At 44.7% G+C, this 15,165-nt stretch overlaps 1 protein-coding gene across 1 annotated transcript in view; it reads left to right on the top strand.

The window, feature by feature from the left end:
• The first annotated feature begins 1,066 nt into the window (after positions 1–1,066).
• RAPGEF5 (Rap guanine nucleotide exchange factor 5) overlaps positions 1,067–15,165 on the top strand; it is a 193,273-nt gene continuing 179,174 nt past the window's right edge. The window contains exon 1 of the mRNA XM_060248650.1: positions 1,067–1,251. Coding sequence (XP_060104633.1) covers positions 1,081–1,251 — 171 coding nt within the window. The 5' untranslated portion in view covers positions 1,067–1,080. The remainder of the gene's footprint in view (positions 1,252–15,165) is intronic.

Here is a 15,165-nt window from a genome sequence, read left to right as displayed (position 1 = left end):
CTTACTTCTGAGGACACTTACTCAGGCTTGCTCCTAATTGTTCCATATATGTAGCTCCCCCCTCCTTTTAATGAAGGCAAAGCAGGGAAATTAAAGCTATCTACTACACCGCCTCACCAAACAAAATAGGAATTCAGTGGAGTCTAAAAGATTAACAACATTTGCTTTCACCAGTCACACCTCATCCTGTCAGATGCACTGGAGTGTGTGCCCATCAGGACAATGCTTTTACATAAGAAACATAAGGTGTGTGTGTGGGAAATTCGCAAGACATGCTGTTGTGTAAACTAAACTCCTCCAATAACACGCCCATGAAAGCTTATACCTTGGACAAAACTGCTGGCCTTAAAGGTGCCACTGGACTCAAACTTTGCTCTGGGACTTCAGACCAGCACAGCCGCCCACCTGGAAAAACAAAAGAGTTCACTTAAGAATGGAGGAGGGCCACTCCAACTGTTGATAGCTAGGCAAAATAAGATTAACATAAAAATCTAGCGCAAATTAAGCGGCGAAACAGGAATTTAGAACGGTGTAGCTCAGTAGCTGTTAGGCGCCCGAAGAAGGGCCTGAGGCAGCGAGCCAAGGCGGCCGGGATTGAAAAGCAACCAGCTAACAGGATGTTGGGACTCCTGCGAAGCGCGTGGCCCTCCTCCTCCTCCTCTTCTCCTGCCCGCCCATTACCTGCACTCTGTCCTTGTCACGGCAGCGGAGTGGCGTTCCTACCAGGGGGAGGGGCAGCCAAAGAAAGAGTGACCCTGGGGGAGCGGCTGGGGCACCTGTGGGGTGAGCGCCCTCCTGCCCGGGCCCAGCCTCCACCGCACGCACTTGGAGGCGAGCACTCAGCTCCCCGCCTTTCCCCCACCCGCCTCGGGGAGGCGGGAGACGCTGCTGCGATGACAGCTGCGAAGGCGTTCGCCTGGCAGGCGCGCTTTGCATAACAAGCAAAAGGTGTGTGCGCGTGTGGGGCGGGTTGCGCGCGCCGGCAGCCGGAGCAGGAAGGGGCACGCGGCGGGCAGGGGACCCACCGACCGAGCGAAGGTTCCCCACAGGTATGTAGCCGTGCCCGGCGGCTTCGTCAGGATGCAGCCCGCCGCGTGTGTCAGGGCCGACCCGCTGCTCCTCAGCCGCAGCCCCGCGGGGGCCAGAGACCAGGAGCAGCAAGTGCAGCTACGGCAAAAGCTGAGGGAGCTGCCAGCGTTGCTCCGGAGTGGACTCACGCTGCGGAGGAAGAACTCTGCCGCTGGAGGCCGGGTGAGTGGGCCAACGAGCGAGCGACGCCTCGCCGCGTACTCCCGAGAGCCCCCTCACGGAGAAAGGGGAGCTTTCCCGATGCGCCCAGCCTCTTCGCAGGCAAGTTGGGCAGCCGCTCCGGGCAAGCTGAGTGCGCGCAGAGCTTCCTCCGCTCGGCCGCCCTCGTTTTCCCTGTTGCTGCTTGACGCGGCGCTTTGCTGGCCTTAAAATAATGGCTTGAAGCGCAGTTAACTTGGGAGCAGCTGCGGCGGAAAACAGTAGCGCCCCCAAACCCACCTGTGTTCTCATGCAAGGCTGTTATAAAGACAATGGGGTTTGCAATTACGCCGTTCGAGGCAGGGTTCTTAGGGCCTACGGTTACTGGCCCAGAGGCACGGAATTCAACCAGAGTTCGCCTGCCTACATGTGGTCGCCTTTGGGAGAGTGGTTTTTATTTTGGAGCACTAGTTGCCGGGTGGTGCAGGCAGGTACCTCACTTCCCGTGAGGAATTGCGCATTTGAGTGCCCTGCAGCTCATGCCTATTCAGTTAAATGGGACTTCCTCCTAGGGTTGCTAACTCTGGGTTGGGTAATACCAGGAGCTTTTGAGGGTGGAGCCTGGGGAGGGGAGGGACCTCAGCAAGGTATATTGCCACAGAGTCCATCTTCCAAAGCGGCCATTTTCTCCAGGGAAACTAATTTATGGTGTCTGCAAATCAACTAATTCCGGGAGATTGCCAGGGCCCGCCAGGAGGTTGGCAACCATACAGATTGCTGGCTGGGTTCCTGAGCTTAGCTATGGTGTATTTCTGTTGGTTCAGACTGATATGGTGACTTCTATTTATTTTATGTATAGTCTGCCTTTGCACTGAGACTCAAAATAGATTACAAAGGATGGAAAGAGAGAAAAGTAATAAATTATAGGATTAAGAGAGCTAAAGTATGAGATTTACAATATTATCTATGGTTATGCCAATAAAGCTTTTGGGAATTGGAATATTATCTGTGTTTCTAGCATAAAATCAGTTTCATGTGTCTGGTAACAGTGTGGTGCTTTGGAATACATAGAATACTTCACATGTATTATTCTTACAACACCCCTGCAAGGTGTGTTGTTGTTTACCCCGATATTGCAGATAGATGGGAGGGGGTGTCCTGAGGCTGAGAGCACAGCTTGCCTAAAGCTGTTTGATGAGTTTATGGGGGAGGTGAAGATCTGAGCCAAGCAAGGACTTCCTGAACCATAGCTTGGACTCTTTTTGCCATTGCACACTCATGAAGTAGTTAGTTGCCCACACTCATGCCACAGTAGGTCATTAAGTTGCTATGGTACTTTCGACCTATATTAATGACTCTTTCACTGATAGTTAGTCTGATCCCTTCCCATGCACAACTCATTCGAATTTTCAATAGTAAACAAGAGTTCTGAGTCACCTTAAAGACTAAAAAATATTTTATTCAGTATAAATTTGGATGGATTAGAACCACATGAAAATGAAGTGTGCTCTACTCTATGAAAATTTGTTATAATAAAATCTTTTTAAAGTGCCACAAACTGTTGCCTCCTTCCTCAACAGTCTATTGTAGCTACCCCTATTGGTGGTCGTCAGGGCTTTCACTGGTAGAAAAAACCCAGCGGGAACTCATTTGCACATTAGGCCACACCCCCAATATCACCATTGTTTCGCATAGGACTTTTTTGTAGAAAAAACCCAGCAAGAACTCATTTGCATATTAGGCCACACCCTCTTATGCCAAGCCAGCCGGAACTGCATTCCTGCTCAAAAAAAGCCCTGGTGGTCATAATACCTCTCGTTGACCCTGACTACTTAGGGAGGCAGATCAAATGAAGTATGAGGGAAACACAAAAGACTCAACATTAAAGTAGTCTTCATCACCCACTGTATACGCTGTCTGGATTGGATGTGTAAGGTACAAATTGGATTATCAGAATGACAGCAGCAGTTTCCACAATACATTGCTGTTGGTTTCATATAAGGATTGTCCATATGAACAGTACAAAGGCTTGTTTTGTGTAGAGTAAAATATCTTGTGTTGATTTTATTTTCTGTTGCTTCAAGATATAACACCTGATTTGTAGATGGACTCTTCTGTTGGTGATTTACCAGAAACAGAATGGCATTTTGGCATCCATAGTTTCATTCTGTGTATTGTTTTTTTACTGGTTAGAGAGTGACCTGTGGAACTTCACTGACTTATGTGGTTTGGGATCTGCTCTAAATCATAAAATGTATTTATAGTCCTGTTTAATCCATAGATATAAATTAGAACTTGGTCACATTAATGGGAGTGGTAATAATTAATTTTAGACAAATCTTACAAATGATACAAAGAAACCATATATTTGTGGTAAATTTTTGGTTTAAAAGCCTTTTAGGCTTATCTGTGTATAACTGTTTTTTGGGCTTCTGTCTTTGGGAACATGTGAATAATGGATCTTGGAGGTTAGGTGCCTCATAGTGATAGATGTGTAGTATTTAAGAACAAACTAAAGCATAGGGTGCAGATAAACCCTTCATATGACACAATAATTCTCTTTAAAATTACTTGAGTGCCCAATGCTTTGTACAAACAGTAATTACTTGTTAAAATTATACCTGTATAGCATCAAGAGAGGCTCTGAAATGAGGTTACTCACAAATAACATATTTGCTGTGTCCTAGTTAAGACAGCCTTTCATTAATCTGAGAGTTATAAAAATGTAATTACTGTTGTCATACTGCTGTTTGCAAATAGGGACTACAAGATAGAGAGAAGATATACCAAGGCAGGTGATGGACACAGCCGGAAATATAGCCAAAAATCCTTGCCTCCCAGTTGTGCATTTTGGTAACTAGTTATTATTCCTAAAATTACAGGTAGAATAACAAGTTCTGATTGAAATAAATTATAACACTTTAATCTGGCAACTTGATATGTGTCAGAGACCTGTGGCTTGTGCTTGCATCTTCAGATATAAATTGTTTACACATCCGGCAGCTAAAATCTTCTGAAGACTACTTGAGTGACCAGTGTTAGGTATTTGGAGCGCTACATAATAAATACAAATAACTAGTGAGAGTTATAGAAGATGTTGAAAATAATTAATTTGGAGGAAGAACAAATCTGGACAGATTGCCTTCCAAATAATTTAGTATTGTGTTTATACTCAGGACAGATTTGCAGAAATTAAAGGCAGTGTCACTTTACCATTAGCTTCTCTGATCTATTTACTGCCAGCAGAAATTTCGATCATATATGTGCATGTGCTGAGATTGCAGGATCACAAGTGTAAGCAGCATATACATTTTTTTACATGGGAAAATGCAGTGTTATCACTTGAAAAGAGCCACATCAAAGAACAATGCAGGATAAGGGAGAGGGGAATTATTATTTTGTTGCAGTGGTTAATGCCTCTTTCTAGTTATTAACTAGTGGGAAAATACCTCTCCGCAAACATTTTAAAAATGGAGGGAGAATGAAAGGTATGGTGGATGGGATGTTAAGAAGTTCACTTAACCTGCATTGTAGCGGTGTGACTGACAGTCTGTAACTCCATGTATACTGCAGTGTGACACAAAGGCCTCATCTACACTCTATAATGCAATATAAGATTACAACATGGGTGGGACTTGATGTATAGCGAAGCCTTGTTCATATAGTAATGTGGCTGTACTTGAATACTGCAGGTGTTAACTTGTACATGTAGTCCTCACTTTATAGTTCTTGCTGTAGCAATAATATCTGTGCAGGTGACCTCTGGTTGATTGCAAGTCTATGTTGATATTCCCAGGAGGGTCTCTTTCTTCTCACCTTTTTTGGTCAGGCAAGGAATCATGATCTCTGTGTTGTGGACAGTACAGAGAGAGGTTCTTCTATTATTCCTGTATGGGAAGGTTCCATTGCCCAGCACACTGCAAGGAAAGAGAATTAACTTCCTGGTTTTGGGGTGGGCGAGATCTGTTACTTTGTCTTTTATTTCAGGAAAGCTGAATAGAGGAGTAAAAAGAAATAAATATTTTTACTTATAGGCAGTTGTAGAATCTGGCCCACCTGCCGGGCTTAAATTTTCAATTAATATTTTGTGTAGATGGAAGGGGACTAAGTGAGTTCTGTTCCTGGCTATGTTGTTAAGTTTATTATTGTTTGTTTAGCACTCCAGAGTTTTAATAATGCAGGCTTATATCTAACAAGCTCATAACATGGTTTGCATTAGTACATGAGGAACCTGTTTTATGGCAGTGAATTAGGACCAGTCCCTGAGATCCATGAATATCTCAAATTGGTGATATAGTTTGTACAAAAATAGCAGCTGTAATTTAAATTGGTGGTTTTTGCTTTTATAGCATGAACGTTTAACATGAAAGTGCAGTTAGATAATTTGAATTAGGTGTCATTATGTGGCTAAAAATAGATCCTATATACAATACTGAGTTGTAATTCTGTTAATATAGTCTCCAAGTAAACTAACTAAATCAAAGTAAGCCAATCTTACGGTTTTTCCCCTTATACCCCTTTAGCTTGTTAAGAATATATGAGTGTGTCAAATACCTTTCCTCTTTTTCTTTCCAGTCTTATCCATTTCTAGTAGTGTCCTAAAACCACTTGTGTGTGTGTGGGGGGGGGCGGGGTTAGGCCCCATTAACAGATATGAGTAGGATTCTCAATAGACCATCTTAGGATTCCTCTCCAAGTCTAGTTGTTTTAAGTTAAAACATTGCTAAAATACATTCTTTTGTTTCTGTTGTTTCTGTTTATTTTCTTAGTTTGCCTTGTTTGAATTACTGTAATGTTACTGAGTTATGTTAGCCTGTGCCTGAAGCGCTCTTGCATTAATTTCAGTGGTCTCTTCTCTTTCGAGGGGAGCGAAGGTACTCTGCTACAATTGGATTCCTCTTTCCATGATCCCTGCAGGCAGTAAATTGGTTGCTCTTTCCATCTTCAGGGGGAGGAGGAGACTTGCCTGTTCAGTCTGTAGACTTCTGCAGCTGTCTCAAAAAGCCCTCTATGTGAGCCAAACAAACAAAAGTTACATAGCTGACTTATTCGGGTAAACATGAACATTAGGACAGGGAACAAAGAATGAACAGTGAGAGTGACAGTCGGTCATCCTTAAGGAACGTGTGGGAATGAAAGAGACCCTCTAGCTAGGGTGGGTCAAGAGTTTCCTCCTCGTTCTCAAGAAGGAGGAATCATCTTAAGTAACCCTTATCTCTCTCTCGAGGAGGACACCCTTGCTATGCTTGGGATATTACAAACCTTGATCAGTTCAAGGAGGGAAGCAACAACTGCTAATCATAGCTAATCATAGGAGTAACAATTCAACTTGATCACCTGTTGCAAGGCTTTCCTCCCAAGTGCTGCCTCAGCTGCCGTGGCAGTCCATTTTATAGTGCCTGATAAATGCAGATACCAGAATCCATGTATCTGCTTTATATATATCCACAATAGGATGCATTATTGTTAAACAGTATTGACATAGAGGCACTTATCACTGAATTAGTTGTGATCCCTTCTTGAACTTCAAGGCCATGGTATTGTTACGCCAGTGAAGTGCAGTCTTTTAATTACCTGTTCAGTGTTGTCTTGAAAACCTTATTTCCTTTGACTACTGGATAATAAACTGCAAAAAGTGAATCACATTTCCTAATAGTCTTGGTCCTTCAGTGGGTGCAGAACGCTGCAGCCCGGTTATTAGCATTGAGGCCTATCCAGGTGTGCATACATCTGGTGCTGTGTGGACTGCACTGGCTACCCCTGGAGTATCAGATTCATTTCAAGGTGCTGGTCCTTACCTTTAAAGGCCCTTTACGGCCTAGGGCCTGCATATCTCCGGGACTGCTCCTTCCCATATGAGCCCCCCTCCCGGGCCCTGAGGTCAGCTGCACAACATCTTCTTGTGATCCCTGGTCCTAAGGATGCCCAACTGGCTTCAACAAGGTCTAGGGCGTTTTCGGTCTGGGCCCCCACCTGGTGGAAGGAGCTCCTACTGGAGATCTGGGCCCTGTGGGACTTATCCAAGTTTCGCAGGACCTGTAAGACAGAGCTCGTCTGCCAGACTTTTAATTGATCCAGCAGGTGTCCCTTGAAGTCATCACTTCCCCCAGCACCTTATCAGCACCTTGCCATCTAGGTGCTTAAGTTATGTTGGATATTTTGCTAATTCTGTGATTCTGTAATTTTACAGTTTTGTTATTACGATATTGTCTAGTTTGGATGTGCTTTGTTTAATGTTTTTGTAATGTTTTTTTTAAAATGTTGTAAGCCGCCCAGAGCCCACTTGTGGGATAGGGTGGGGTATAAATTGAAAAATTAAATAAAATAAAAATGAAGTAGTCTATGAAGGTCCAACAAATGCCATCTTTTCTTCTTGTGGTGAGAAGGTTTTGGATGTAAAGGTGGCAATCTCCTGTGATCTATGAAAAAGTATATTGACCTTGAGCAGGAAGGTGGGGTCCATGTGCAGGACCTGCACATCCTTATGAAAGAGTGCCCAGCTTCAACACCCTTCTGGCTGAGGTAACAGCTACTAGGCAGATGTCTTCAGAGTAAGAAGCTTCAGGAAAACTTCCCTCAAGGGCTCAAACAATAATTTGGGTAAAGCTTGAAGGATAAGATGAATCTCTTGGACGAAAATCTGTTGGAAACTGAGACAATGTTACCCTTTCAGGAATCATTTCATGGCTAGATGGCTGGAAAGAGGCATATCCATAACCAATAGAAGAAGAGTGCTCAGAGCAGTTGATGAAAAGTTCTTGCTTTTTGCATCTGGAGGAAACCTTATCCTCAAATTGAGGAAGATCCATAGAGTTTGGTTGCGTTTTCTTTTGTACCGTCTCAGAAAGGCCTTTCAAGCACTTCTGCAAATTCTACAAGTTACACTTTCCTGGACCTCCATCATTGTCTGAACCACCTGATCAGCACTTCCTGCTCAGATGAGAGATCAGATCCTGTTTCATAATGTTGGACAGTGCTGGAAACTCCCATGAAGGTTAAGCTGACAATTTGAGCAGTCTGGAAAACTAGTGTGGGGCCAGGCAGATCAGCTCTGTGATTTTCCATTTCAGCTTGGTTGATGCCTGAGGTTTCAGTGGAATTGGAGAAAGCATATAGAAGGCCATGGAGACATCAGGCATTTTTTTTCAGTGCTTATTGACACAGGTGCCTCTCAATTGATTCACATAAACTTTGGCAGTGGTGCTGTCTTTCTGTATTTAGATGTTCTTCTGAATCAGCTGGTCTTGGAAGTGAAGTGAATTGTTTGGTGCTCCAGTAAGTTTATGCTGTTAGCAGCTTTTTGTCATGGCCACTGACACTGCTCATGGCCAGGTGCACAATGATGCGCTCCCCAGCCTGTCAGGTCAGCAGCCATCGTAATTTGCATCATAATCTGCAGCATCCATTATAATCTGCACTTGAATAGGTTTACCCACAAACATATGTTTCTTGGCTGTCCGCCACTGGAGGTCTGCCTTGAGATGATGACTGATGTCAATTTGGCTGTGTTTTCTATGAGCTATAAATGTCTGGTACCTGTGAGTGCACCTGGGGTCAAGGAACTGTGTTAGCTGCTGCTATCATATGACCTTGAAGACTTGTTAGAAGCATGAAGTCAGCATGAAGGATGAAGTCATGCTTTGAAAAACAAATCTGTTTTATTGCTTGAGGAATCTTCTCTGAACTGTCTAGAGGAAGAAACAGCTTCTCCTGGACCGAATCTGTCACTGCCTGGATACAATACACTCTTCTGAAAGTTGATGGGAAAACTGATCTGAAAGAAGCTGGATATCACAGAATCATAGAGCTGTATAGAGCCATACAGGCTATCTAGTCCAGTCCTCAGCTCAATGAAGAATTACCTTAAGCATCCCTGACAAGTGTTCATCCAAATGCTGCTTGATGACTGCCAGTGATAGGGAGCTCATCATCTTCCTAACTTTGAGTACATGTTCCCAGGAGGAAGTGCTTATTACTAGGGTACCAAGATGTGAATGCCTCCGAACTGCAGATTTGCAACTACTGTGACCATCAGCTTTATGAATGTCCAGGGTGATGTTACCAGTCTGAATAGTATGTGCCTTTGTTTCAAGTTGAATGTCAGACAAAGTTGTCTATTACAGCTGTGAGCTGAAGGTACTCCTAGGTCATATCTATGGAAGCCTGGAAGTCTTCTGGTTGCAAGGTCTCCACTGTGGTTCTCAAGGTCTCCATCTTGGATGTCCCGTTCAGATCAAGCCCACTTAGGAGTGTGAGGTTCAGGATAGCTCTCTGGTCTCTGTGCTTTCAAGAAGCAGTTACCCTCCCCCCATCTCCAAAAACTGTAAACCTTTGAAGCAATGCCATGGGCTTGATTGCTGTATCCTCCAATAGGTGGTTGATGGCATCCAGGGTTTGCTGCTTCTTTATGGGACAATAAGAAGGCTGGTGAGTGTGTGAATCTGTTGTGAGGTGGGGTAATGAATTCTATCGAATAGCTATGATCTGTTGTCTTTTTTACCCGTTGATTGGTAGCTGACATTTGTCAGGCTCAATGTAATAGTTCAGGAGTGGCCAACGGTAGCTTTCCAGATGTTTTTTGCCTACAACTCCCATCAGCCCCAGCCATTGGCCATGGAGAGCTACCGTTGGCCACCCCTGCAATAGTTGATCCACCCCCGCCCCCCCAGCCGACTTAATGTCAATCTTGCTGCAGGTCTGATGTTTCCCTCTTTTGTTGGAGGTCAAAACTTCTCCTAAGTTTCTATATAGAGTCGAAGCTTTGAAATTTTGCTTAGATTTGAACCATGTCCATTTCTTGGAGTCAGACTTGAACTGTGGAAGCATTCTGCCACAATGAAAGGACACTGAGAGAGAGAACTTTTTTGCCTTCTGTCCTTTTTATTGATGAACTGCATGACTAAATTCTTATCTGTTAAGATGTCACTCAGGCTGTCCCCAAATAATTTTCTGCTTACAGGGTTGCCAGCCTCCAAGTGAGGCCTGGAGATCTCCCACTTTTACAACTGATCTCCATCTGACAGAGGTCATCACCTCTGGAGAAAATGGCTGCTCTGAAGGATGAACTCCATGGCATTGTATCATGCTGAGGTCATTCTCCTCCCCAAACCTTGCCCTCTCTCGGATCCACCCCCAAAGCCTCCAGGTATTTTCCAACCCAGGGCTGGCAACTCTAGCTAAAGACAGGCCAATGAGCCACATGAGACTTTGAACAGGGTCAATGGTCCAAGACTTGAGCTAGAGGTGCTTTCTGACCACAATATGGGAAGCTGCGGTTTATGCTGAATATATCTAGAGGAGGAAGAAATCAGATGTCACTGAGCTGTTTCATATTTGTACTTTTTTTTAGAGGGGGCATCACCATGTATTAGTACAGAATGTGTAGAGGTTTTTAAAAAGCTGATGTGTGCATTTCTAGAGTCTGCACAATATGTCAGCACAGTGCAGAAAACATTACCTGTGTCATAAAATCAATATGAAGGGATATGGCTGAGGCATTTCCTTCACAAATATAGATATTTGACACAGTATAGATATTTAACACAAGAGTCCTAGTTGAATTCTATGCTATGCTGATACTTTCATTGTTCTGGTGTAAAATTCCCCACAATATTTAAAATGAAAAAGACAGCCATTTACAGTCATAAACTACTAGGAATGAGGCCTGTTGTGGAGAAAAATACAACAGGCTCTAGAAACAGGCTCTGGGCGAGTGCCCCCCCCCCCATCTTCCCATCCACCCACCCAAGTCAAGGCATTCACTCCACCCACCCTTGATTTCTTTCCACCTCCCATCCTAATACCACCCACCCTCACCCATCTCTTCCTCTCAACTACCCCTGCACCCTTGGCACATCACTACCCCCACAGCCATGACATTCAGTCACCCACACCCTTGTTGTCTTCCCACCTACCCTCAACCCTTGGCATTCACTCACCCTGCACCCCGCTGTCTTCCCACCCACCCCACAGCTGAAACGGATGCCGACTCACCCACCCTGTGTCTTTGGTGGCTCAAAGCCCTGAAAGAGGCCCAAAATGGAGATAAGGAAGAATAATTATGAGGGGTGGGGAGGGCATGATGGCAGTCACACAGACTCTGAAGCTCAGCATTCCTTTTGTTTGCAGTGCAGTTTTGCTGCCTTTTTCTATCATATTCAGCCTTGCGGCATTTACCATCAGTGTGAGCTTGTGGTATGAACTGGGGTGTTTTGCATGGCTTGGTTATGTTATGGTATACCATAGAGTATACTCCTCAAGGTGGCTGTTTTCTGTAGGGGGAATTGATCTGACTTCAGCTTTCCATCTCCTCCCCCCTTCAGCCTCTACCTAGGAAAAGGACAGTCTTTCTCCACAGTGGAAACCAAAGTAGGAGGAAAGTTACCTCAGCTGGATATAATGGCACAGAATCCACCCTGCAAAGCAGCCATTTTCTCCAGGGCTATCTGCCAGCTGAAGACTAGCTGTAATTTTGAGTGATTTCTAGTCCTCACCTGAAGATTGGCAACAGTGGTTCTCCAGGAGGAAATTGTCGATTTGGAGTCTATGGCATTGTACCTGTCTGAGGTCCCACCCCTTCTCAAACCTCCCACTCTCTGGGCTGCACCTCTCAAATCTCCAGGAATTTATCAACCTGGAGTTGGCAACCCTATCTCCTTCTCATCCAGCCATCCTGGGGCAAGGCTGAGGGGAGGAGGAAGAGAGGGAGTGACAGAAGAGAGGCAGGAAAGACAGTAGAGGTGGGACAGCTATGCTCTCTAAGGAAACACTCCCAGTGGTGCCAGGCTTTGCATTGTGGTGGTGGCGGCGGCAGCTCTGTGGCTATTTTAGTAGCTTTTGGAGGCTGCATGTGCTGGGAGGCTGTCTATGGGCTGTTGATGGGGTGGCAGAGGTCTGTTGCTGGTGGTGGCTGTGAAGCTTTTCGTGAGGCTGCAGTAGAGTGGTAGGCCTTTTTGAGGTGGGTTGACAAAGAAGACACAGAGAAGTATTGGAGATGTGTCTGTTTTTGAGGTAAGACTGTTTTGCAGTTTGTTCAGCATTCCTGGGCCTGCAGTGAGCGGGAGCAGGTGAGTCAGCCAATGGGAGACTAGAGACAGTGACAGATAGTTCATGAGCCAATAGTTCATGCAGCACAGTTCCAATCAATGAGGGTGCTCAATTTTGCAAGAACCACAAGGGAATTATGTATAAAGGATTGCTGTGCATTCTTAAAACAGCTGCTATAGTTCATCCCATATGTCAGGGATGCCAAACTCATTTGTTATGAGGGCTGGAAAGGAAAGGTCCCCAATCAAGCACCAGTTGTTTCCAACTCTGAGGTGACATTGGTCTCACAACATTTTCACGGCAGACTTTTTACGGGGTGGTCATCTACACTTTCCCCCCAGCAAACTGGGTACTCATTTTACCAACCTTGGAAAGATGGAAGGCTGAGTCAACCTCGAGCTGACTACCTGAAAACCCAGCTTCCACCGGGGATCGAACTCGGGTCATGAGCAGAGCTTAGGACTGCAGCTTTAACACTCTGCGCCATGGAGCTCTTTGTGAGGGCTGGGTCTGACATAAATGAGACCTTGTTGGGCCATGTGTGTCATAAAATGTAATGTCAGGTAGTGGAGCTATAAACTTTATAAACACAAAAACAATTAAAGATTTTTTAAAACTTAAAAACATGCTTTAAACCCAGGGTGTCGAACTCATTTGTTATGAAGGCTGAATCTGACATAAATGAGACCTTGTTGGGCCAGGCCATGTCAGATTGGGCCGGACCATGTCAGGACAGGCCATACGTATATCTATTTAAGATTAGGTAGCAGAGATATAAACGTTATAAAGGACACAGACAAACACAATTACAGATTTTAAAAAAAAATTAAAACATGCTTAAAATGTTAGCACTTGTTCGTCTTAAAGGTGCTTTCTTTGTATTTCTCCCATGGGATCCAGGGAACAGGGCAAATAAAGTTATGGCTCTTTCCTTCCTTCTCCAGGGGAGCCTCAGCCAATAGAAGGAAGACAGACTTGGCTCAGTAGCTTTGCTGTGTGATTGAGAGAGTCTGGAAGAACAAACTCTGCCTTTCCCCTTCCTTCCCAAGGGAGGAGCCTCAGGCAATTGAGAAAAATAGAGGTTTTGCTCTGTAGTTTCTGTGTGATTGAGCAAGCCTTGCAAAGCAAGCTGTTATGCAGAAGGAAGTAAGAGAGAGGGAGAAGGAAGCAGATGGCAACCAGTTGCTCGAGGGCCTGATAGGAGCTCTCCTGGGGCCTGATTCAGCCCCTGGCCTGCATGTTTGACACCCCTGCTTTAAACAGCACTTTTGCAATGTTTTATTTATTTAAGAGTCTCTTATAACTGACACCTCTTGCTCGAAATTATTGCATCAAAATGTCTGTGCTGTAGTAATCTTAGTATGCTGTTCAGGTGTGTATCTGTATTATTACAGAAATCTAACGGTCAGTGCTCTGAGCCTAGGACCCGAAGGAAAACATAATTGCTGGACATTGCAAGTTTTTTTACATAAATCGTTTCATGTGCTGGTCAAGAACATATGAAGGCATTATGACACAGAGTGAGGGCTACATGTTTGTCTACAAAACTAGTCTTCCTAGAAGAATAACTGCAACTGCTGTGAGGCAGTGCAAGAATAGAGAGACAGCCATGTATAGTGGTCAGCAGGGCTTTTTTGTATCAAGAACTCCTTTGCATATTAGGCCACACACCCCTGATGTAGCCAATCCTCCTGGAGGTTACAGGGCTCTTAGTACAGAGCCTCCTGTAAGCTCCAGGAGGATTGGCTACATCAGGAGTGTGTGACCTGATGTGCAAAGGAGTTCCTGCTACAAAAAAAAGCCCTGGTGGTCAGTATGAGCCTACTTATATGGGAAGCCTAGATTCAGAACCCCCAGTCTACAAAGGAAATGTGCTGGGTGAACATGGTCAGGAGGAGGAGCCTCAACCAATGTAGAGCAGGGGTGGCCAGCGGTAGCTCTCCAGATGTTTTTTGCCTACAACTCCCATCAGCCCCAGTCAGCATGGCCAGTGGCTGGGGCTGATGGGAGATGTAGGCAAAAAACATCTGGAGAGCTACCGTTGGCCACCCCTGATGTAGAGAACAGAGGCTTGCCTATCTTATCTCTCTTATGTGACTGAGAAAGTCTGGCAAAGCAAGCTGTGATGCTTCAGTAGCAGAACTGGGGAAGGAAGCAAGAAAGGCACTTGCTCAAGGGACAGATGGGAGCCCTGTGGGGGCCGGATCTAACCAGGATGCACATTTGACACCCCTGCTGTAAGTGGTTGTACTTCATTGGTGCAAGATGTAATTCTTGAATAAAGAAGTGCCATAAGACATTAGTATATTCCTCATGTTTCAAAAGTGTGCATGTTCTTATATATACATCCTGAAATAAAATAACAGAATGGATATTAAATTGCTTCATATCTCTCATAGTTCCTTTGTCAAATCCTTTAAGAGAACAGAAAGAAGAGCTAAGCAGTAGTTGTTTTTGTGTTTTTATGTGTGTGTGCATGTGCATCTGGAAGCCATGGGGACCTCTTTGACTAGCCCTTACTGGGGGGCATGGAGGATCTTCAGAGAGGTTGAGTAAAGTCTGCCCCTGCCTCCCAACTACTGTAATTCCAAGGAGGTCTCCCATGCAAGTACTTACCAGAGTCAGCCCTGCTTAGCTTCCAAGATCAGAGGAGATTGGGCTTGCCTGGGCAATCCAGGTCAGGGCAGCTAAGCAGTAGTTGAGAGATTCTACAATGATTTCATTAGATTTGGAATGACCATGTATGTTCTTTACTTGCCTTGCAGTTAATTTTTGCTGACATGTCTTGAGCTTTTCTTGTGTTTTGCTAGCTAAAAGCTTGTCAAGTTTGAAAGGCAAGAGGGAGAGGGAGAGTCCCTGTTATTACCCATCACTATCTGCCTGCTCATCTCT

Source organism: Heteronotia binoei, chromosome 10 (assembly GCF_032191835.1).
Source record: "Heteronotia binoei isolate CCM8104 ecotype False Entrance Well chromosome 10, APGP_CSIRO_Hbin_v1, whole genome shotgun sequence".
Lineage (NCBI taxonomy): Eukaryota > Metazoa > Chordata > Lepidosauria > Squamata > Gekkonidae > Heteronotia > Heteronotia binoei.
This window is presented reverse-complemented; position numbering and strand designations above follow the sequence as displayed.